The sequence below is a fragment of the Dermacentor albipictus genome, chromosome 2 (assembly GCF_038994185.2).
Source record: "Dermacentor albipictus isolate Rhodes 1998 colony chromosome 2, USDA_Dalb.pri_finalv2, whole genome shotgun sequence".
Classification (NCBI taxonomy): Eukaryota; Metazoa; Arthropoda; class Arachnida; order Ixodida; family Ixodidae; genus Dermacentor; species Dermacentor albipictus.
The window spans coordinates 72,465,873-72,491,240 of record NC_091822.1 but is presented as its reverse complement, the minus strand read 5'-3'; the positions used below and the strand labels follow the sequence as shown (position 1 = coordinate 72,491,240).

The following is a 25,368-nucleotide window of genomic DNA, read 5'->3' as shown; positions in this document are numbered from 1 at the left end:
TCGTCGGGAGAAATATCCTCACCCTCAGCGGTGATTTACGTAGCCGTGAACAACGTGGCCTGAGCATGCGCAGCTGCTCAGAGCTTGCCCACCGACCCTCTGCCGGGGAGCGGTCGCACAGAAATATCCTCTAAATATTGAAAAAATGTCCCCGCACCATTGCAAACTTGGTATCGGCGTAATCGTTGCGACTTTAGGCGTCGATTGGTGCCAACATTTTCAAGATTGAACCAAATTTTTGACCGTAATCATGTAGAGAAGCAGGAGAAGCAAATGTTGACATTAAACTCTGCAAAGGGGGATGACCAGGGAAGGTCTTTATAGTGATTAGCATATTGGTTGAATAAATATACATACATACGGCTTCACAATTCTATCGTAGTTATTTTATTTTGTTACAATAGTGATAACCGCTTTATGGACACTATGGTAGTTGGCCGTGGATGGAAGCACAATGGTCGAATTTATTTTAGCAAATGTAACGCCTATACGCGACCGACGACACGTAGCTGGTACATTGGCATGTGTATGCAATGAATGCGTACCTATCCTCCTAGCGGTATTCATGGTGCCGACGGGTATCAATCTTACGCTTGGCGTTGGCGGCCCGGTTGTCGTCGGTGGTGTCCCGCTGCCGCGGCCGTGCCCATTCCTGTTTCTCTTCGCGAAGGCAATCTTCACCGGCACGCTGGTCTTCGTCGAACGGAAGGCAGCTACCTGACTGTCCAGGCCCGTTGACCGATGCGCGCTCAGCGTCCGTGGCTGCTTGCCACCTTCGCACCCATTCCCGCTTCTGCTTACGCCGACGCTCTTGGAGGGCAGGCTTGATTTCCTTGGTGCGCAGAATACGCGTCCTACCCATAGCACGGCCTGAACGCAACTGCTGATAATATCGATAGGTGATGTTGGTGTCACAGTGAAGAGGTGAACACATTCTCGTTAGGCACGGCTCAATGGACGCACGCAGTATTAACGCGATTGCGTTGGGGGCCCCGTGTCGCAAAATATCTTGCGTCCCGCGTCGGGCAAACAAAATTGCGAATCAAATTTTAAACCACCCATATCCAACCACTATTCTGCCACCAATGTTGCTCGCACGTTGTCTTACATTCTTTACAGAGTTAATCCTAGTAATTTTCCGAATGCAGCCCACAAATGAATGTAAGGAAAAAAAATACCCATTGCGCATATCTTTTGTGTTAGCTTTTCTCAGACTGAACTTTTAAATGCGCGAAACATTAACGGGAGGTGGTCCCACGCAAGAGGACACGTTTCTACCAGAAACCTTGCTTTCATGCATAGCGTTCACTGCCAGCATTTCTCGGTAAACCTTACGGTTACATAAGCTGCAGTTGCGGCGAAGCATGAGAAACACAGGAGTCTTTGAATGCTATTGCGTTCCACTCTTAACGGCAATGCTTAAGCGTCCTCCAATTTTTTCCCAGACCTTAGCCATATACAACTTTGCTGTAAAAGAGAAAAAGAAAAACAAGGAAGAGGGACCTTCAATCTGATATATGCGTGCACAAACGCTGTACCGTACGCACCTTTATTCCAAGCTGCGACATGAAACAAAAAAGTTTATGACCCTAAAATACAGTATTACTTAGGAGAGGAGATAGCATCTGCCGACAAATTGTATCCAGCATTTAATATTCAACAGCATATGCACTCCTTGTATGCTGAGACCAGTGTGGTAAAAATGCAACCATCGCAGTCTACAGTATACGAGTCAGCAAACTCCAGCGAGAATCAGTGCGTGCACAACACACACAAGTGCGTCATAGCCATGAAACCAGCGCCTTGTACAGTGTGATCTTGCTTTCTTTCCGTGATCTTATCGGTGTCCCAGTGATCCGCAGCGAGCTTCAGCGTCGCCAGGGTTATCCAATGTGATAAAGACGCACCGGTTTCACAATTGAAGATGCTGGTTATTGCAATAGTGGGCTCTTTTCCGCTGTCTCGGTGTGGATACGCGAGTGTGTGTGCGAACCTAATCAATTTACCACAGGGATCAAAGGCCTGGCGACGGGACTGACAGAAATGCGCGTGCATCAGTGGTGCTGACTGCTTTATTTTTCTCTCTTTATACTGTACCCTATGTTTTGGTCTTTCTCACGAAAGGAAAGGAGCCCCGAGAAAACGGTTCATGATAGCGATTCAAGTATTCGTGTTAGGGGAATCAACATCGCTATTTTCTGGCAAGCATTTTTTTCACCCAGACTTTCCTTACGCGTTCCATAAATTCCACTTGTTTTTCTAATAAGGGATTGCATCAGCTTCTGTCAGAGGAAATAAAATTTGAGTGACATACGAAATAACTATACCGTATTTCAAAAGCAGGACCGAACGACGGCTGCGGTGTGGCAGCTTATGGTTACCGTTGATTTGTCATTTTCCATGACACAGAGACAACAGGTAAGCAAAAGCTTCAAGCTTGATCGCGTGATCTCCTTTACATATATGAGGTTTCCTCAATTTGTGGATCCCGCTTCGGCTGTTTACTGGCTTTAATGCCTGGGCTGAGGCTAGTGAGGACGATATCGCAAGTTCATAGTCCATACGCGGGAGTGACGTTTTGAATTTGTGGAATGGGAACGCGCTCGCGTGCTTCTCTATAGGAGCAGGTTGAAGAAACTGCAGTGGTTGAACATGATACAAGTTTCACATGCACTGCGGTAAACTTCGTAACCAAGCCAAGCCTTTGGTTGAGAGATCGAATCTCACAATTGCATGAACTCTGTGTTGTCTTCGCAGGAATGGACTTCACGCATACAGAGGAATACACTTGCATTCTTGGGCGATATACTGACCAGCCATGTCGATCCCCTGGCGAATTCATGTCCAGTGAAACATCCCTCTCGTATTCTGGAAACACGACCCCACGTGTCTCTGCTGCAATGGGATGTAACGCTGGAACGCCACAGGTACAGTGCGACATTTCTGAAACAGCGTATGCAAGGTTCTGATTTACATATGCACTTGGCATTGTCAGTCTAATAACGATTTCCTTAAGGTGCAATAAAAATTCCCAATTTTGCCCAGAAACGGAACAATGATTACGACAGCAAATTATTACACACCTATAGGGCAGTACGGGTAGTATGTTTATCAGCCCTAAAACTGCTGTTAACATTAGCTTATTAACTAAGCTAACGATCATGGTGTCACGTGCGCACATGCATATATGCACACACCTTGCCCGATTGCCACGGACACGCCCTCAGAACGCTGGCGGGATGAAGAGTGGCAGCAACGGTGAGGGAATTGCCCTTCGTTCTGTCTCTCGCTTCACCGCAAACTGGGCTTGCGAGAACACAGTGCACATAAAGCTATCGGCTGTCTCCGGATGGTTAGCCTTCGAGCCCAACGCGGATTACCTCCAAAATTTAACATGTCCGGCCACTCCCAGCCGCTCGCTGCTGCGTTTTTACAATTGCTAGTAGGTACACTGGGGCGTGGCGCTTTTGACGGCACTCGACGGTTCTGGGCAGACGCGAGTAAGAGCGGGCGGGAGAGAGAAAATCTGGGGGATTTTGCTCCTTGAGTATATGACTCAGCCTAGGCACTACGGAGGAGATTTCTTAGAGCGCGTTGTATTCGTTTGTTCCCTAGACATGCCGGCATTGCAGAGTGCGGTCGAGCTTATACGCTCCGCTGCTGGCTGCCCGCGCGGTGAGGCAGTGGGCGCGGACGCCGCTTGGTGATCGCTGTGTTTCAAGGGACAATGTCCTGACTGGTGTTTCATAAGTCGCGGGTCGCTTTTTTGGTTGCGATGATAGATCGGATTTTTACAAGCACTGTTCCAGGAGGGCACATGCAAACGGCAAACGGAGGCCTTAGGAGAGCACTTGAGATTATTTAAAGCAGGCGGCACGGGATCTCCGGGGCCCCCAAGCGGCAGCGGGGGGATCAAAGCTGGAAGCAGGGCGGCCCGTGAGTTGGGGCCGCAGAGGCCGAAGCGTGCCAGGGGGTGCTCGCATAAAAAATTGGCTGTCTGTGAAAGCGGAAAGCGGATCTTATACCCCCCTGGCACGCGCAGCTTTGATCCCCCCGCTACTGCTTGGGTGCCCTGGAGGCGCCGCCAATAATGCGAAATAATGACACGTTGTTTTCATTAGTAGAAACATGATCAAATAAATATAATTTATTTATTTTTTTATTTGTTTAACAATACTGTTGGCCGAAGGCCGTTAGAGGGTGGTTTCAAGACAAACAATACAAGATAGCAGCACTGCCGCAGTGTAGAACAGAAAAAATAGACAAAATAAGGCGTACACACAGGCAAATGCACAATGCAAATCAAGAAGCAGCAAAAACAAATTGCAGTAGGGTGGTATTAATTGTGCCACTGCCGCTGGAATTATCGTGTGTGTTAGAACCAGGAACATAAGTAAGACAAGTACCATTATTAAAGCAGTAGTTATGTACTTCTAGTCGAAGTAAAGAATTTTGTTAGTGTGGTTTCAAATTTATTTACATTGTCTACTGTTAGTAATTCAGGCGGTAGCGCGTTCCATTCCTCTATTGTTCTGGGGAAAAACGAGTACTTGTGTGTATCTATTCGTGCTGGAATGGGTTGAATTTGCTCTAGGTTTGTGCTTCGTACTGTTCGAGACAGACGCTGTTTTATGTACTGCTGCGTATTAAGGTTAAACCAGTTATGGCGAATCAGGTAAAGAAATTTCAGTCTAGCTATCCTTCTGCGTTCGAAAAGTGGCGGTAGGTTGAGCTTCCTAAGCATTTCAGTTGCGGAGTCCGCTGAACGATATTTTGACAAAATGAATCTTGCCGCTCTTCTTTGAAGTTTTTCAATTCTATCTACCAGGTTTTTTTTAAACGGATCCCACACGACGCTTGCGTACTCTAATGTAGGACGAACAAGCGTTAAATATGCAGCTAATTTAGTTTGCTGAGGAGCAAGTTTTAACTTTCGCCTCAAGTACCAGAGCTTTTTTTCAGTTGATGAGCATAAGTTCGTTATGTGTGCTTTCCAGTTGAGGTCACTGGATATGGTAATTCCGAGGTACTTAATGTGATTTTCGCGGCTTACGACCTTACCATCTATCTCATAATCGAAGGAGTGTATATTTTTTATCTTCTTGATTCCCCTATATACTTAGTCTTGCTGTAGTTTATTTTCATTTTCACTTATTACACCAGTCGCTAATTCTTTTTAATGCGGAATTTAAGACGATCTGGTCATTGCGGCTGGATACTGCGGTATACATTAAGCAGTCATCTGCAAAAAGTCGAACTTTGATAACGGGGTTAATCTGGTCTGCAATGTCATTTATATAACTGAGAAAAAGGACAGGGCCCAGCACCGATCCCTGAGAGACTCCTGACGTTACAGGCAACACTCCGGATGTCGCACCACTCACTTCTACAAACTGTGTTCTTATTAAATACGATTGAATCCATTTGACAATGTTTATGTTAACGCCGAGACTAAGCAGTTTATCAAGAAGTTCTAGGTGTGGAACGCGGTCGAACGCTTTTGAAAAATCGTTGCAAACAGCATCTAACTGACCTTTCTCGTTAAGTACGCTTGAAAAATCATTTATGGTTTCGGTGAGTTGGGTAACCGTTGACAATTTTTGCCTAAAACCATGTTGGTTAGGAAGAAGGATATTAGCATTTTCCAAATATTTGAACAAGCTTTTTGATATTACATGCTCCATGATCTTGCAGCATGTAGAGGTAATTGAAATGGGCCTATAATTTTCGATGCTGTGTCTGTTGCCGGATTTATAGATGGGGACAACTCTAGCTGTCAGCCAGTCAGATGGTAATTTGTGCTGCTCTAGGGACGCCTTAAAAATTATACAGAGGTACTTAGATATCCATTCCGCGTATCGTTTTAAAAATTCATTTGGCATGCCATCAGGACCTGCTGATTTTTTTTGTCTAAGTTAAGGAGTAGTGCATATATCCCCTCTTCAGAGAAAACGATGTCTGGCATAGGCAACCTACCCTCGGTGCGATTTTCATCAAGGTCAGTGGAAGATGGCTCCGGTGGAGCGAACACAGAATGGAAATATTCATTATATTTTTCAGCAATTTGAGCACAGTTGTTAATTATGTTGCCATCAATGCAGACATATTATATTTGTTCGTGCGACGGGGCAAGATAACGCCCAAAACGCTGTGGTGAATCTCTCATGAAATTGGGTAGCGTCTGCGAGTAAAAGTGTTCTTTTGCCGTTACGAGCACGTGCTTAAGGGTCTGGGAAAGCTGCGAAATCTCCATTTTGTTCCTCTCTTTATTCCTACTTCTGCATCTTATTCTTCGTTTAAGCTGTATTATATAGCGGTTATTCCAAGGATTGCGCTTCTTTACTACCTTGATTCGTTCTGGCACGAACTTTTCCAGACAGTAGATCACCGTATTCTTAAACTTATTCCACAAGATGTTGACGTCAGTCGCCCCATCGAACGAGCACAGCGACATTTCAAGACAGTCCGAGATGCTAACATCGTCGGCGTTGCTATAATCTCTTATACAGATAGTTGACCTCTTTGAATTCTTCGTCGGGACGGCCTCCTTTACACAAAGCAAAACCATTTTATGATCAGAAATTCCGTCTTTGGCGGAAACACTACAATCTGGTACATTGCTTGAAATAAGCACAAGATAAAGTAAGGATTCTGAGGTCTGTGTAACCCTAGTACTTTCAGGAACTATTTGCTTGAGGTCGTAACTGAAAGTCAGGTTTAACAAAGCTTCACAATGTGCAACATCTGTAGTACCCACTGCAAGATCAACCCAATCTATTCCCGGTAAACTGAAATCTCCTGCAATAATGAAACGAGTGTTAAGAGGAACATTGTTGCACATCTAATCTTGAAGGCATTGTACAAATGAAAGAGGAGCATCCGGAGGTCGATAGACAGCTGAAATAATAAAAGGAACGCCTAGAAACTCTGTTCTGCACCAAATGCTTTCAGTATTTCAGTATTTCAGTATGCGTCCAGCCGCCAAATTTCGACTGCTAACTTCAACACTACCGCGCGCCGTGACTTCTGCCGGCCCGCCTAGGAACAAGCGCATACAACGCGCGCCAAGAAACTCCTCCGCAGTACCTAGGCGGAGTCGTATTTTCAAGGAGCAAAACTCCCCACATTTCCTCTCTCGCAACCGCTATTACTCGCGCATGCGCACAGACGTCCGCATGCGCACAGGTCTGCAAGTGCAACGCCCCGCTGTACCTTCTAGCAATTGGAAATACGCAGCATTTTTGTTTACATACCCTGGTTACAATATGTGAATGAGACTGTCTAAGGGGGGACCTAGTGAGGTAAAGCCGGGCGTTTTGCATCCCAAAACAGGATTTTCGCTGCTCCCTTTCACAGCCCATTCTTTTTTTCCTCACTTGTCCGAAGGAAGACTATGACGGCTTACTACGTCTTTTACGGTTCGGTTTGAGCGTTGTGGTACAGAGCACATCCGATCGCTTTTGTACTTCCCATTTTTGAAACGCCAAAATTCGACGGCAATGTCTAAAAAATCCTCCGTAATTCGCTTTCCGCACGCGCCAGAAGTCACGACAGACAACGACGACGAGGTACAGCTCGTATTTTCTCGCCAGGAGTGTATTCGCTCTATCACCGGATGACTGCTTTCCGTGGTTGCTGCGTGGTGGCTCCACTGTACCTGAAAGCTGCGAATAGCGACAGGAGTGGTGCCATGCATAGCAGACGCAACGTGCACCTCCGGTGTAGCTTCTTCGCACGCGCAACTCTTGCTGAGCTCGTCGCTTCTCGCCGTTATCAGGCACTGACCGGCGGGCCAGTCGATGGCGGCGCGGCATGTAGTGTTCTACGCAGATGTGTAAGTTGGCTTCCCTGCTTTGATTTTCGGAGCTCACGGAATAATGAGTGAGACATAAAAAGATTCGCATTAACGACTACACTGGGGCACTATAACGTAATACTATTCCAAACCTTTATATTCCTACTCTGAAATAAGCCCACCGCGATTGGTCAAAAACTTTATTGGACGACCCCCCACTTCACCTGTCTGTCACGCGAAGTCACGAAAAGCGCGATAGCTCCCAATCTGATATGACGTGTACACACTGATTATGCATAAATTGACCGAACCAAACATAAATGGTTATTTCTAATTCGACGGCTTTTTACCATTAGCCCTCGATTATTGCTCAAAAGTTTTCGGGCTGCACAACTTCACCTGCCTCTCACGCGACGTCACAAAACCCCAACAACTTACCACGTCAAAGCGACGCATACGCGCTAAAGATGCATTATTCTGCCGAACAAAACTGAATTTTCTTCTCAATAGTCGCCGGCTGCCCCGTCCCGAAAGGAATAAAAGATGGCTGCCGCCGATCCCTTCGGCACTGGCTACTCGCCCCTGCCGGAGAGCATGGGTTAATTTGCGTGTATTAAAGCTTTTTGCGTGGGTATGTAACGTTTTCGAGAAATTTCGGCACGTTTACGACATCATTCTGCCAACTCTTCTTTGCTGAGGATTCGTTTTAGTGATATTCTTAAGCTTCCGTTGCATGACGCCGTGATTGTCGACGAGCCAGCGCACCCTAAGAGAAAGCGGATCAATCGCAAACGCTGGAACCACCCTCTTCATCCGGTTATCGATATTCAGTGCAGTGGCTCGGCCCCATCGATGATGTGTGGTGTTTTGTGGCGCAAGGGCCAGGTTTGGCCAAAGAGCGCCATCGGCCTCATCGAATCTCTCTCCATTTGAGCATGCTCCTCACGTCTTGTGAGCCAATTAGTTAAGAGAAGCGGCAGAGTCCAGGCAATGTTATTCGTTTTTCGAGCAAACAAAAGTGACCTCCTATGAATGAGGGGAGCATTTGATTTGTTTGTTCAGGCAACCATGCGGGTCACCGCCCTATGCTTGCGTCGGCCGTTACGCAAATTTCACGTCAGGAGATTGGAATAAAAACATATTGGGATAGTTTTACGTTATACGGCCCCTGGTATCGACGCAGGTTTGTAGTTGCCATACTAAGATGATTTGACATCATAGTTTTTCATGATGGGTGCTCGTGTTTACCTGGTTGTTTATATTTAAGTAAGGACTCCGTTTCACTCCAAAGCAGCAAAAGACAGAACTTAGCAAGTTTCGATGACTTTTAATCGTGCCACAACGGCATAAATACAAAGAAATATCTGAAAGTCAACAAGTGGCGTCACTGCGACGTACCGGCACTAGGGTTTCGGAGCGAAAGTGAAAAATAAAACGACGCGTTGACCTATCATTAGTTTATTAATCAACCTTTACCCTAAAGTTAACAAAATATTTTTAAATATTAAATTATCGATCAGCTCTTTTAGCGTTTCTCTTCAGTGTTCCTCTATTCATTGAGAGAAGTTTGTTAAACATTTTAATACGGTGTCTATTGCGGGCTACTGGAACGCGTTATTGTGGAGTTTACGGCTTAGACCGCCCAAGTGGCGTAGCATAGACAGAAAACCTCAGCGCAATGCGCATGCTCAAAGCTTCAAGAGCAGTTTCGTTCATTGCTACTTTATTTTGTACGCTCAGCAGACATAAATGATCGTCCCCATTGATTTCCCTATAAACAATACCCCCTTTTGTTAACGTGTATTGTTACATAGAGTGTGTTTTCTGCTATAGAGTGGTGCTTCTATATTCAACTCCTTGGCCTGAACGTTATGCGTAATTACACAGTTCCAAGGCGCAGTGCACACAAAATTTATGTGCACGCTTGATGTAATTGGTACGCATAGTACAAACACCAACCATGCTTCAACAGTCGCAGTAGCGGGTACGGTAAAATAATACATAGTGAGAAATGTACTGGTTTATCTTTATCAGGTGACAACGCTTCACTGCCTTACAAATGTTATCGCACAGGGCAGGACGCGTCGGCATGTACCTGAAGTTTCTCGAATGTTATCGATGGTTGTATCCACTGTCAGTTGTCACCGAACCCTGCGTAGTGGAGTTCATGCATGCGCCAAGCGAATGGTGTAGCACTTCCTGTCAGATACGCTGCCACCAGCGATTACTCGGAACCTTCGATGAACTATGCATAAAAGCCGACGCGCTTGATCCGCTGATGAGATTTTCGATGATCGCCTACTATACTCGTCACAATCGTTCTGAGTGTAGCCTGCTTTTGAGGGCACACGTTCGCCAAAGAAAACGCTAGTTTCGTCAATCACAGTTTTGGTGCCTTCTTCATCATCGCTACTACGTGATATCTGGTGGAGGTGCTAATGCGTTCATGTACCGAACGCCCGCGCAAAGCTGGGATCCAAGCACGAAACGCGAGGACAACACCAACGTCGTCAAGGACCAGCGAGCGAGTCATAGAGAGCAAGTACTGCTACCGGAATAGAAGACCAGAGGGATCAAGCACAAGTCAAGAACCACAATGGCAGCCCAGCGTCCCCCATTCTGCTTGAACAACCTCAGGACCCATGAACCTTCCTTTGATCACCGACTGAAGGCCAAGAAACCTGGCTGGAGATTTACGAAAGAATTGCCACATTCAACAGCTTTAACTCCGACAAGCTGGGGCATGTATGCTTCACCTTAGAAGCTGCCACCAGAAGGTGGTTTTAATACCGAGAATCGACCCTGACAACATGGGACATGTTCAGCAATGGCTTCTTGCAGACATTTACCAGTGTCATTTGCAAGTAAAAGGCCGAAGCTCTGCTTCCCAACTTCCCAACGAGTACAAGTTCCCAACGAGAGCGATCTTCACGGAGGAGATGACTCGTCGGTTCAGACACGCCTACACCGGCATCTCTGACTAGAAAAAATATCGCTTCTTAATGAGGGGAGTCAAGCAAGAGCTCTTCGCCAGATTGATGCGAAACGCGCCCAAGACAGTTGTTGAATTTGCTTCCGAGACTACAACCATCGAGAAAACACTCGAAATTAGGGACAGGCAGTTCAACGTACGCACGGTGCCCACGAAATACGCTGAAGTTCAGCCAATGAGCACCGACGACCTGCGCTTGACCATCAGTGCGATCGTGCGAGAGGAGCTAAAGAGGATGTTACCAAGGTCGCTGCCTCAAGTAGCATCAATTGCGTACGTCGTCCGAGAGGAGATTCAGAAGTCACTTGGAGTCGCCGAATCCCCGCGGCTTCAGCCGGAAGCATTGACCTACGCAACCGTCGCCCGCCGCCAGATTCCCCTGCATGCCGGCGCCAGGGCCCCATGACGCCGCGATTCCATTTGAGACGCCGACACCGTCGCCACCGCCACACTGCCCACCTGTCGGCCAGCGAAGCACACCGAGGAAGACAGGCATTTGGCGCGCCCCCGTCCACCACCCGCTCTGCTATCATTGCGGAGAAGCCGGCCATGCGCACCACCGATGCCCACACTGAGACTTGGGACTGCGAGGGCTCGCCGTCAACGCGCCGCGTCCATAGCTGGGGAGCGCCCTCGTGACATCGCCGACTATCTCACCGAGACTCAGTGGAGTTCTCGACGACTGTCCCGTTTGCCGTCCCCAGGCTGCTACCGTCGCCGCAACGCCGACCTCTGGCCCCGCTTAGGGCCGGTCTGCGAGCGCATATTCCGGAAAACCAAAAGCAGCAGCCGATGGAGATGTTGTTGCTGTTCGTCAAACTAACGAAGATCCTCCGTCGACTACGACAACACTTCAAGGTCTAGCTCGACGACGTATTGGCAAGACGACGTCATCTCGACGAAGCCTGAAAGTCAAGAATACGCCGACGAAAGACCTCCTGATGAAGAACTTTTCCCCAGCCCACGCAGGTTACCTCCTCTTTGTGAATGCAGCACTCCGGTCAGAAGTGCTGCAGGCCCTGCACGACGGTAAGTCAGCCGGGAGCCTCGGGATTCGTCGTACACTTGCAAGAACGAAAGAAAAGTATTACTGGCCGCGCCTGATCACCGGCGTCACCCGTTACGTCAAGGCATGCCGTGACTGCCAACGACGCAAAACCCCGCCAACAAGCCAGCGCGATTATTACAGCCGATCGAGCCACCTTGCCGACCGTTTCAGCAGATCGGGATGGATTTGGTGCGACTCTTTCCGATGTCAACATCTGGAAACAAATGGATCGTCGTGGCGATGGACTACTTCACTCACTTCGCTGAAACGAAAGCTCTGGCGAAAGGACACTATTTCGGACCCTATGAAATCATCTGATGTATTGGCGCACAGTACTATGAGGTCGTGCCAGACGGCACTTCGCAGTCGCAGCTGCGCGGCGCGCGATGTCAAGTCCACGTGGTGCGTGTTATGTCCTTTTGCGTACACTGACAAACTTCGTTATTTTGTTTTCTTTTATACGGGCGTTTTTGTTTATCACTTGCGTTTCTTTGCAGCATCGCGACGATGCTTTTAAAGAGTGGGTATCGACATATGTACCTGTTTATCTTTATCGGGTGATCACATTTGACCGCCTAACAAATGTTATCGCACAGCGTACGACGCAGCTGCATGTACCGGACATTTCTCGAATGTAGAGTAATCAAAACAAAGTTCTGCAGCATCCCTCGAGAGCAGCGGGACCGCATCACTGTCGCGCCTATCCCACGAAACGTCCATCCAGAACACAACGTGGAAAGACGTCGGGCGCGCGCGAAGGCTCTCCTGGAAAAGGCTCGTGAACGGGCTTCGCAGAACAGTTTCGTAGACGCAGCGCGCTACGCCGACGGACAGGCCTTCGCTGTAGTTAGCGTAAATCATGAAAGCCAAATAACGAACGCAATCTCGATTCGGACGACGTCATCTGAAATCGCAGAGCAGGCTGCAATAGCGATGGCCTTATTGGACAACAAGATGACATCAATCTACAGTGACTCCATATCAACTGTTAGGGCATTTGCCAAAGGAACCATATCCGAGCTAGCCCTAGGGATATTAGGAAGCAAAGAAATCAAGCCACACACATTGATCTGGTTTCCAGCTCACATGGGACAGATCGAGGGCGCCCCGCCCAACGTCAACGAGTCGGCACACGGAGCTGCGCGAGGGATCATCAACCGCGTAGCTACCGGGCAGCGTGACGCCGGGGGTACTGACAATCGGGACTCTCCTTCCTCGTACACCGAAATTACCAAGCACTTTTACTTGGCTCGGAGGATCTACCCCCTCCCACATTGCAAACTCAATAGACCTCAGGCTTTGACACTAAGGCTTCTACAGACGGGGGCATACCCAAACCCCCTACTTCTTCACAAGATGTACCCCGAAATTCAGACGACAAATGCATGTGCACTATGCAATGACTTGGCGAACTTACCTCACATGCTCTGGCGATGCCCCGCGTTACGCAGTGATGAAAGTAACACTTCTTCACGCTGGGATGCTGTCCTACGCAGCCCCAACCTCGAAGAACAGTTATGGGCTGTCCAACGGGCCCGCGACGCAGCGGAGAGGCTCGGCCTCTCTGTCCCGACGTGGGAGCGGCCCGCTGCGCGCTAGGGCGTGCCCTAAAGGACCCTAATAAAGTTTTTCATCCATCCATCCATCCATCATTATGATTGTATCCGCTGTCTTTTGTCATCAAAACTTGTGTAATCTGATTTCACGCATGCGTCACGCGAATGGTGTAGAACTTTCTGTAAGACGCGGGGGCACAAGTGATTGCCCTAGAACCTTCAATTCATAAATCCTTCAATTCATAAATTCGACGCGCTTTATCCGCTGATCACATTTTCGACCATCGCTGACTGTTGTCGCCACTATTGTTGTTCTTTGAGTGCAGCCTGCTTTAGAGGGCACAGGTTTGCCCAATAAAACCCTAGTGTCCTCAATCACAGCTTTGTTGCCATCTTCACCATCGCTACTACGTGACAATATTAATACTATAACATCAGTAGCATAATAATTCTCAATATGTAACCTCAATATTTCAAGGGTGATGTGATATAAGTTTAGCGAGAAAAGGCTTGCTTTTATAATCATACATAACTCGAGTCTTTTTGTGCTGTATCTTGAAGGGTGAACTGCCTGTGTTTGTTATTAGGAGTGTAAATATGCACAAAGTTGATATCATACGTTACCAGACTCGGCATTCCAGGTTCTCAAACGAGGATCGAGAGTTCGAAAACACCTTTTGACCTGCAAAGTTATTTATTTTGAAAGGCATTGGATTAAAAACAATGCCTGCAGACCAATTCACATGGCCTTATGATTTTGCACTTTGAGATATCTGCTGCTTTTTAAGAATGAAACCTTTGGTGGTCTTACAACAGCAGTTCTTGACAGTGCGTCTATGGCTCAATAACAACCGTTTTGTTCACTCTGCCGCCAATCCTGGGCCCGAAAGTGTACTTGCGTTGCGCAGAGTGGCCGTGGCCCTAAAGTGACACTAAAGAGGCAAATTATTTCACCTGTGCTAGTAAAGCACCCCCTGCAATAGCGAAAACGCCACTTCTGCTATGAGAAGACGCTTGTTGTAGCCAATCAAGACTCAAAAAGAAAACGCGCTGGGGAGGGGGCGTGGTCACGTCGGTTCAGACCGACGGCGATGTCGGTCTCGTTCATTCATGTATTTACATGACAGCCGAGGTTTGACAGCAAATTCTCTCCTTTGGAATTTACACGTTGAGTAAATGCGGTGCGATGAACCGTTTCAAAAAGAAAACTGAAATTGAATGACGCTTCGGCTCCCTTACGGGCGCGTAGTTCATAATCATTGCTCACTAGATGTATTTACATGTTGTGGATTTCGATATTGGATTGCGTAAGCATTTTGGTTGACTCAAGAAATGCTGTGCAGTTTTAGCATGGTGGCAGAGCGGCATTGAAGAGACACAATTTAAGAACATCGCCGTGTGACCGGCTGTACACGTTATGACGTTGTTTAGGTGGGAGGCAGTGACCGTGAACCTGGAATAAGCATTTTCGTGAAAATGCAAAGACGTTTTGAGATACGCCTGAAATGGTTATTCCAAAAAATTGTGAGGACACGCAGAGCTAGAATAATTCTGACTTAGTAAGCCAATTCGATCGCAACTTTTCTTCTTTTGTAATTTTGCATACGAGTCTATTTTTCCAGACACTCTATTTGTGTATAGATTAATGTAGATTTCTTTTTGCAGAACTAACCCTTTCCTTTGTGAACACTGAGTGAACTGCACCTAAGAGACTGGAATTTCTCGCATTTCAACCATTGCACCCCTAACCATTCCTAGTAGTTGCTTTGTGACGTCCTCCACTGAAACCGCGATGACAACATTGTTTGAGGCCCAGTGTCTCCTTTGCACAAAGAGAGCTGCGCATCGCGAATTTTTAACTCACCTTCGTGGAGAAACAGCGTTACGTGCCGCTCAACAGATTTCAGAGAGCACATATCACAGGTTTATTTCGCCTCTTGCGGCCTACACCAGCTGGTGGACGTTCGTCGCCATCAACTACCTCGCGGTACTGCTTTATGTACATGCATAAATTTACAATATCCACATATTATGTAGATGTGGAAGATATGCAGTCGTTAGGTAGGAGCCAATTTGTTTCGGCGACACTTCGCCTGGCATCAGCTGTGAGTGAACAAAAAGAATGCGCCACCTTTGACCACTGAGGGACAGCGACATTGGTTGCCATAGGAGAGTGGTTGTCGGCTTGGGTGACGTGTGCGCACAGACCTGCGGTATGATCCACAGCAAAGCACTTTTGCTTTCCGCTCGCAGGTTTGGATTGCTGATATCCGAGCGCTCACTCCTGGTGTTCAACGACCCCTCCACATCAACCAGTGAAAACACAATAAAATTGTGAACGCGCCGGACACGTTTTGCACGCGCGCTTCCACGACCGCTCTTCCTCGGTCAAGCTGTACTTGACTAACGAGTATCGCGGTGGTGTCCTCTGGGCATCATCTCGCTCGAGCCGGGTACACTGAAGACGTTGAATTTTGTAGGCGCATTCCGAACCCTATTGTGCGCCCAGGCAGATCGTTTGCAGCGGACCTCACAGGGGTCGATATCGCAGCTGGCCAGACAAATTTGTCCTGCGCTTAACGAGGTGCCATGCTATACTTGCAAATTCAAAAGCAGGCCGAGCAGCTTTGCAGTTTAGTTTTCAAGTGAAGCATGTATTGCCTCACTCGTATGGGCGTGGTTGTTGCAGTACAAGAAACTCCAGTCACGCGAAAATAAAAATTGATTGTAGGGCTGCGGAACCAAACCATCGACCTCCGGGTTGCGAGACCACGCCGGTACCCGATTCAGCCATTGTCGGTTCATAATACGCACCCTTTAAAGCGGTTGGGCTTCTGAGCACGAGGTCGCGGGATCGAATCCCGGCCACGGCGGCCGCATTTCGAGGGGGGCGAAATGCGAAAACACCCGTGTGCTTAGATTTAGGTGCACGTTAAAGAACCCCAGGTGGTCAAAATTTCCGGAGTCCTCCACTACAGCGTGCCTAATAATCAGAAAGTGGTTTTGGCGCGTAAAACCCCAAATATTATTACCCTTTAAAGCGGAGTATTATGTATGAAGTAGACGCAGCGCAAGGCGCAAGCCAACCGCAGGCGTCCTCTTTCTTCGGGGAAGGGAAAGGGTGTGATCGCACGTTCGCTCGACTCGGTGCCCACCATTGCCCGCCAGCTCAGGCCCGACAATCAATAGAATAAGCGCCAAAAAGTGACAGCAGTGGCGCTTATTCTATTGAAAGCCATGCACCAACTAGCCCCACAACGTGTTTTACTGCAGTACCCGGCAATCAGATGGGCAGGCCGCATTTGGTTCGCTCTGCCGAAGAGCAGGGTGCGTTGAAGGAACGGCAGCGGGGGCGGGCCACGCGTGCCACCGAAGAACAGGCGGCGTTTGATGAACGCTGCCGTGAAGATGCTCGAGAAAGGCCTTGTCATCGACGTGCCGACGTCGCCGCGAGGGAGCGCGAAGCCGAGTCGTTACGACAACCAAGAGCTGTGCAGGCCGAGCTTCGCTTGCCCCCTCTTCACAGTAGTGGAAACGCGGTCGATTTCCTATTTTGTGGCTGGCGCGACAGATTAATCTGTGCATGGCTATGTATGGGCTCATACCAACTTAGCAAGCTCTCGCGTTTTAATCAAACTTGTATAAGCTCATCTACAGATATCGTGTGTAGAATGTTGTGAATCAATCTGATACAGACTCAGGCCAGAGAAGCGAATGTCACATTTTGTGTATTCTATTACAGAAAGACACTGGTTTGGATGAAGGAAGGAATGGACGGCAGCAGTTGGAGCCCCTCCAATGGCGTCGTCGCCGTCAGCTGCTTCGAGCCAATGGCGTGCAAAACCTAGACTCGTCTGAGAGCAAAGCTTGCCGAGCCATCAGGAAATCGCGGGAATGTTGCGGCTGCCACTGTTCTGAGCGGTGCACACCAAAGAGCTGTTCCTGCTCCCGGAACGGCATACCATGCCAGGTGAATCATCGCTTTTTTACTGCTAGACATAGATAAGCTCAAGAGCTTTCTGCGTAGCACCTCAGCATTTTAGCCGCTTTGAAGCGAAGTATCTCAGGGGAGTTTCCCATAGTTTCACAGCCATTCTTGTGCGGCAGTGAAGGCCGGCCTACGACTGCGCAGACGCTATCACATTTATTTATTTATTTGCGATACCTCAAAGGCCGAAGTGAAGGGGTTCCTGAAGGATGGGCTATTTACAGGTGTCTTAAATGGTCTACAATTTTTATTGTTTTCCTGAAATTGGTGCTGCTGGAGCGGAGCACAAAGTCAGCCAGAAGGTCATCCGAATCTTGTGATGTTTTGATAAAAAATGAAGAAAGGCGCGCAGTGGTTCCAGCAGATGGTGGCTATGCTGCTTTGCCGTGATTGGTGCGATCTGAATGATGATGGGCTGGCTTGATGGATGGAGTACAGGGTGACGCGTGATAAAACTTTAATTGGCACAGACGTCCTATTCTGCCGCATGATGAAAGACTTTCAAGGTATGCACGAGATTTGATTTCGTTGACACTGCATTGATACGTGTACTCTGAGAAAATGAATGGCGCTGCACGGTTCTGTACAGCTTCTTGCATTTTATTGTGGCTACTGTGGTGTAGGTTCCAGAAAGCGTATGTGTATTCAAGTTTCGTTCGGATTGATGTCGTATAGGCGGGAAGGGACGGAAAGAGGTGCCAGATAAAGGCTAAGACGGAGACAACCAAGAACGATGTTACCTTCATTAGGAACGTAGATTATGTGAATGAAACACGTTAAATCTGACGACAAAAGAGCACCTAGTTACTTGCACTTGGGAATGAAACTGATGAGTTATAAATCAGATAAATCAAAAGGGGGTAATTTTGGCGGCGACGAAAAAAAAAAGATGTGATTGTTTGTACGTGTTCATGACATGAGCCACTCGTTGCAGCAGGTTTCGGTATGATGAAGGTCCGGCTGAAGTGAGTGAATGTCATTCATGTTAATTTGACAATATAGGACGCGATCATCTCCAAAACGTCTGATATTAGAAGAAATGTTGCTCGGTAAATCGTTTATTTATATTATGAATAACACTAGCCCCAGTACCGTGCCCTGAGGCTCGCCTGAGATGACAAGACGTTAGGCAGAAGACATTATTGGCGTAAGCGAATTGCTGGCGGTTGATAAGGAAGTGACAAATCTATTAAAAAGAAAAGAATCAAGCTTAAGACATGAAAGCTTTAGGAACAGGCGTTTATGAGGAAGTTTGTCAAATTCTTTCTCGAAATCTATAAAAGAGAGTTTCGATCAGTGTGTTTACGTCAATACTAGAGCTAATGTCAAAACGTGTTGTTGATTTAAAATCGTAAATTGAATTGGCGCTATCTGCACAGCCTCGGTTAATGCCTAATTTAGAAAAATATGCAAGACAAAGTCAACGATCGGGAAAATTAGTCTAGACGGTGGAATGTTCTTTTTTTTTGCGTTCCTGATACAGACCAAGAGACTTGGGCGGCTTCGGAGCAGCTTGTGCGTGATTGTTGTTCTAATAAACTTGGTGTCGTGGTAACCTCGATCGTGAGAGCTCATCATTTTGGTCGCTTTTCGATGATTAAGACGAAGACAATCATTCCTGGCTTCTACAATGATATAGCAGTTAAGTTTGTGATAGGAAACGGCTCCAGGCTCAGGAACACAGGCTTCAGCATCACTTGTGCTTATTGTGAGGCCGTCCGACTGAAGCACCATCACCTGTGGCAGTGCGCAAACTTCGCAAGGAAAGACAGATACCGCATTCGCCTCGTCTTTAACACGCTTCACATTAATAATGATACCTATGTGTGGACAGTGACGCTAGACGCGTAATTTTGTGTATCTCGGCGATCCACAGACGAATGACGCACTCCTCGTTTTTATCTCAGATCCAACCCCAGCTTCCTATCCTTCTCAAATCTCGATGTATAATACCGATAAACAATATTTTTCCTTTACACTAACATTAAATCATGGGGTTCTACGTACCAAAACCACTTTCTGATTATGAGGCACGCCGTAGTGTTGGACTCCGAAAATTTTGACCACCTTGGATTCACTAACTAGCCTCTAAATCTAAGTACACGGGTGTTTTCGCCTTTCACCCTCATCTAAATGCGGTCGCCGTTCCCGGGATTCAATCCCGCGACCTTGTGCTCAGAAGCCCAATACCATAGCCACTGAGCAACCACGGCGGGTACTTTACACTAACATCAGAAGTGTAGTACGAAAGAGTGTGGAAATAGCTTCACTAATTGATTCAGTAATCTTCATAATTCACTGACCCGCCTCATTATTAACACCAACTGAAACATGGCTCACTGACGTTACACCAGTTAACGCAGTTTTTATCAGCAAAACACGTTTTAATGTTTTTCGAAGTGATAGATGGAACCGCAGAGGAGGTATTGTACTCTTAGCAATAAAATATGATTTGTTGATTGCGCCTGTAATGATTAGTTTATTTTGCGAATGCGTATGGGTTTCATTAAAGTGCTCTTCTATTGATATTATAATTGGTGCCATCTACGGCCCTCCTAATATGAATGATTGCTTTTCTTCTGAATTTCATCGAGTTCTGTGTGCAATATGTACACATTTCCCAAACTCTACTCATATTCAGGAATTGCAGTTTCGCTAGTATAAAGTGCTTCACACAAATCCGTCACAGCGAGTGAAAGCGAAGCTCATATGTTTCTACAATCGTGTCTTGATTTCTTACTATCGCAACTTATTACTGATCCCACGTGTCGGACATCGAGCACCGCCAACACAATGGATCTAATATTAACAAATAATCCTGACATTTGTACAGACACAATTCACTTAGACGGCATTTCTTATCATGACGTAATAGTTGGACGCATTGTAGGTTCTTTTAACGAAATATACTATTGGACAAACCAGACGTTATGGCAGAGCCAACTATGATGGAAAAACTGAATTGGATTGTTTCTCCGCTGAGTTCTCGAAACAATTTAACGTGCGAACCGTTGAGCAAAATTGAGATTTTGTAAAAATATACTGTCATTACCCTTATCAATGAATTTGTAACTCTCATGTCCATCAAATGTAGTAGCAGCATACCGTGGTTAAAGCAGATGTTTCGGCGTATGAAAAGTAAAAAAGAAAAGTGATTTTGTGGGCAGGTAGTACAAAATTGCCGCTTGAGGGCGTGGGCAAAGTATAGAAAGTGTGATAAAAAGTACCAGTCACTCCTAAGATCCACTTGACGTCTGTTTTTCAATCATGATTTGGTATCTTTATTAACCAACAACCCTCGTAAATTCTGGCGCACTATAAACCGTAGTTTTCATCATGAAATTTTGCTTACTGAAAAAAATGGCGTCGTAACTGATGAATCTGAATGTGCTGAGATTTTTAACCAAATCTCCTCATTAGTTTTTACAAACGAAGATATTAGCTCATCTCCAGAATAAAATATATTTAATAATATTCGCATGCGTAAATTAGTTATTAATGAAGCTGACGTCTTAGCTTTGTTAAACAACCTGTAAATTACTAGTACGGATCTCCTTGACTTTAACAATAAGATACTTTAGAGTAGATCGCAAAGCATTTGATCTGTCTCATCCTTCTTGTTTGCACAATCATTATAAATCGAGCTAATTCCCAAAGACAAGCGGGTAGCCAAGGTAATAATCATATACTCATAGTGTTACCGCACCAAACCGCCCAATTTTCTATCCTTTTGCACATATTCAAGTCCGGCAAGTAGTCTGCCCCTCTTAACTATTGACCCATCTCAGTAACCACCACCATTTGCAAACTACTTGAGCATGTCATTCATAGCGAAGTAATTAGCTACCACGAAGATCATAACACATTTTCAAATATCAGCATGACTTTCGCAAGGCTTTTTTATGTTACACTCAACTCGCTGGCTTTGCTAATGACGTACATTTATCACTTGTCGTGGACTTTCAGGTGGACGGTGTAATTCTGGATTTTTTTAAAGGCTTTTGATCGGCTACCTCACCACTGACTTCTACTGAAATTGGCCCAGCTTAACATTCACCCTAATGTACTCGCCTAGATTAAAGACCTCCTAATTGTCATGAACTTAATTCACCTCTGTTAAAAATTCAAATTCATCTTCCGTTCACGTGATATCTGGTGTACCCCAAGAAAGTGTGCTCGGGCCTCTACTTGATTTACTGTCCTGTGTAGGGTCCAGAGTGCAACACTTTGCTGATGATTGCGTAATTTACCGTAACATTATCTTTAACGCTGACCGCGAATCCCCAGGAACTGACCTCAATGCAGTAAGCACATGGCGCTCATCCTGGTTAATGACCCTTAAAGAGCCCCTGAAACGGTTCGAACAAATTTTGTAGACGCGTAGCGTGCACCTACAGTTAATCATTGGCACCACAATTTGTGTGAAGTGTCTCATATTAAGACTGCTACGGACGATTACAAGTTACCCTCCTTCATAGCCATGCATTGTCTCCTCAACTCGTTCGCCCACTGATCGAGGCTAAGCGCCACCTTTACTGGCTCTGCGGCACGATGGCACGTCATGTCCTCTACTTCCGTTTCTCTAGAAGCGAGCGTGCGAAGCCTCTTCAACCTCTCCGGCAGTTGCTCGGCAGTCGACTCGACTTCTACGGGGAATTGCAAGATGCTTTTCTTGCTCACTAGGCCACCTCAAGCGCTCAGTCACAACAGCTATCGTCATTTGAACCGCCGCGTGTTGTCGACCCACATCACCTGCGTCCACCCGTGTGGATCGTCAGCATGCGCCGACCCGAGCATCAAACCTCTACTCAGTCCGCAAGCCTGCATCCCATATTTAAGGCAGCTGTGGGACAAATCTTTCCTGGGATTTCGCCGGGCCAAACACAAGCGCTTTCGGCTACCCTACGACCCGCCGCTCCCTTTCCTTGGAAGTTCCCGCAAGCTATCCGCTTTCCCTTTGGGGCACCTCAATCATCACCAATTCAGAAGCTCTCTCACCGGCTTCACTAGGCGCCAGTGTCACTCTGGTAGACATGGCGACGCCAGAAGCACAACCTTGGCGATGCCTCAAGCGACCACCGCAACCCTGATGCTGTCGGCATAGCTGCAGGTGAGCCTTCCGATGTTCTGTGCTCGCACCTTCCGTGGATGTGTGGCCTACAGAAGTTCTGCAGGAGCAGCTCTATCATGTGGTTTCTTCAGCTTTGGAATCATTTTTACGACAACAACGTGGGTGACGAACACTTGCGCAATCTGCATACAAGTCGCGAGCTGCCACACAGTCATCTTGCGGAGCTCCGACTTCTACCAGGCCCGGGTATCTACGAGAACCTGTGGCAGATCAGGAGCTCGTACTAAGGCATCACTGCTGCTGCGCCTCGCTCACAACGTACGCTGCCCGTGCCACCTGGCACATCTCTCTCGGACAGCATAAACCCGACAGTAGCAATGACGGCAGCATCTGCTTTCCATAGCACCTGACGAAAGCCTTGGCAAACTACGCACCAAGCGAGCAGCCGCCAGACTGACTGCCAAATCTAGACCGAGGTCTTCCTGGTCGTCACAGTAAACCTCTCTGCGCAACTGCAACCGTACGTGAATTGGCGACGCAGCAAGGCACAGTGCCAAGACATTTCATCGCCACTGCCATCATTACGCGCCGCTAGACGAGACCGTCTTCGGCCTTGTTTCCTTCAATGGTCTGAACTCTCGGCGTGCGGAAATAACCGGCCAATACGCCTCAACTATGCTTGCTGAGTTTAACCACACTGGGTGTCCGGACGTCGACAACGCAAGACGACGTCCTCAACGCGCACTCTCAGCCACGACCTTCGCGGCAACACGCACTTTACCTGGACTTCTTAACGGATGCTAGAAATTGCACTCATGTACATAGGCTTGCAGTCTCTATTCTTTCTACACGCGAGACTTTTGCACATATATTTCAGTCGCGCTTCACGCTAGGAAGAAGACTCTCCAGCGGTGCCACTATCGCCTTCAGAGCCGGTGAAGAAGATGGCTCGCGTGCATGTAGCGCGAGAATAGAACAGGTTAACGCGGTCGACCTAAGCGGCCGCGGCATCGGCCACTCCCGAGATCCCGCGGCACCATGGTTGCACGGCGCAAATAAGTCGCGGCTACGGCGGCTACCTCTTCCCGCTGCTGCCTACACGCGCACCTGGGACCTATGTTGGCTTAAACGGGAGCATCACAAGAGAACATTTTTATTTGCAGAAAGGCAGTGTTCAGCCTGGCGAAAGCATCGACGCATGTGTTACGCTTACTGCAGCAATGCCGAACCCCAACTCCACATCGCAGGCGAATAACAAACGTCCAGCTTACTAGGCTTCTCACGACATTTGGCCCAAGAAAAATCATTTGGTCCTACGTTTATGCGAGAAGCATTCTTTAGTGTCTTCACTCAGTTAGCATTATGCATGCCTGTCTGCATGTCTGTACACGCCTAACTTTTCACGCCAACTTTTGTCACTGGGTAGTCCATGAACTAATAGTTACATCATTGGGCTGCTGTGTGTAGGAAACCAAGGTAAAAACCGACCGTCGGACCAACATGGGTCACAGGGTACTGAACGCTCGCTTTGTGCCGTTCCTCAATGAATCCCTTTGATGCCTACTTGGGTCACTGAGTATGCGTCGCTCTTCAATGACGAAATAAATATCGCGTAAAATTTTCACCACGCCACAAGTCGGTCAAGGCACTCTTGAAGTTTTGGTGTTCGAGTGGTCTATTAGAGAGACTAGTTCTCACGGATGCTCTCCACCTACTCTATTATTCTTTCATAACCTTGCTTTGTTTTCCGGCCATTCTTTCCGTCTTCCATTTCCCTTCCAGTGCAAGGTCGCAAACCAGAATACATTCCACTTTACGTGCTTGCCTTTTCCACGCCCTTTCTCTTTCTGTAAAGTTGACTCGGTGCTGGGCAGAATCAAACCCTTGTCACATGTACTCAACCTTGTCTAAATAAATGATCACAATCACGTGGACTTCCCGGTTGCATCGCTAGATCGCGCAGGGTGTACAGAAGGAAGTGAGAGGGAGATGCGCGTCTGCATACGCGGCCCATGCCCGACGCCTTTCGGCGGTGACATTAGGTTTGTCGCTACGTCGCTTCAATTCTAATCCCAATAATAACGGCAATTTTGGTCAGAATGGTTCTCCCGAAATTTCTTGTGTGAAAAACTGGGTCAAGAAGACTTTTACAATTACTGAAATGACTACGAAGGACCGAAGGACCGTCACAATCGCGTGACATAACCCCACTTAACTGTTTATATTGGGCTATGTCTAGACAATTTTATGCCGCCGAGGCTCAACATCAAGGATAGCAGAGCATAATCACCGTAACTGACCGCAGCATCTGACTAAATGCTTTGAGGACCCTACACATATAAGAAGCCATCAATACACCAATTCACTGAAACAAATTAAATATATTGTACAAGCACGTCAGTCACGTCGTTATCAGCCTACTAAGAGATTGTCAGGTCAGTGCTCTGCAACCAACAATGTCTACCTCCGACTATATGGATCATTAGACTTTGTTTCATCGGCATCTGTTACGCAGGGATACCCGCTTTGCCGACGTAGCGATGGCCGCCCCGACAGCTATCACCCAGTGCACAGAACAAGAAGATTGTTCTTTCTAGGTCGACCATTCAGTTAATCTCTCTAACTATGCCATTCGGTGACCACGCTTTATTACACTAGTCAATGTCATATGCTCGCACACTTATTATAACTACTTTCACTATTTCTCTGCCAATCAGGGCCCCCCGGGTTCTGCGGTAACCTACGTTTTGATCGGAAATAAAGTCACAGCTCCTACTAACGAAACGAAATGTAACTATGTAATGGATATAAAGTAGGTGAAATTCCCATTCGAATCCCCATACATTCATGTGTCGAGAACTTTGGTTTAATAAAGTAAATTGACCTGCCAATAAATATAACACACTAGATTTCTCTTT

The 25,368-nt window shown here is 47.0% G+C and overlaps 1 protein-coding gene across 2 annotated transcripts in view; it reads left to right on the top strand.

Annotated features, from left to right (window-relative positions):
- The window catches only part of LOC139046690 (cysteine/serine-rich nuclear protein 1-like), a 48,190-nt gene that overhangs the window by 11,694 nt on the left and 11,128 nt on the right, over positions 1 to 25,368 (top strand). For both annotated transcript variants that reach the window (XM_070532916.1, XM_070532917.1), the window contains exons 3-4: positions 2,758 to 2,927; positions 17,134 to 17,361. In XM_070532916.1, coding sequence (XP_070389017.1) covers positions 2,758 to 2,927; positions 17,134 to 17,361 — 398 coding nt within the window. The remainder of the gene's footprint in view (positions 1 to 2,757; positions 2,928 to 17,133; positions 17,362 to 25,368) is intronic.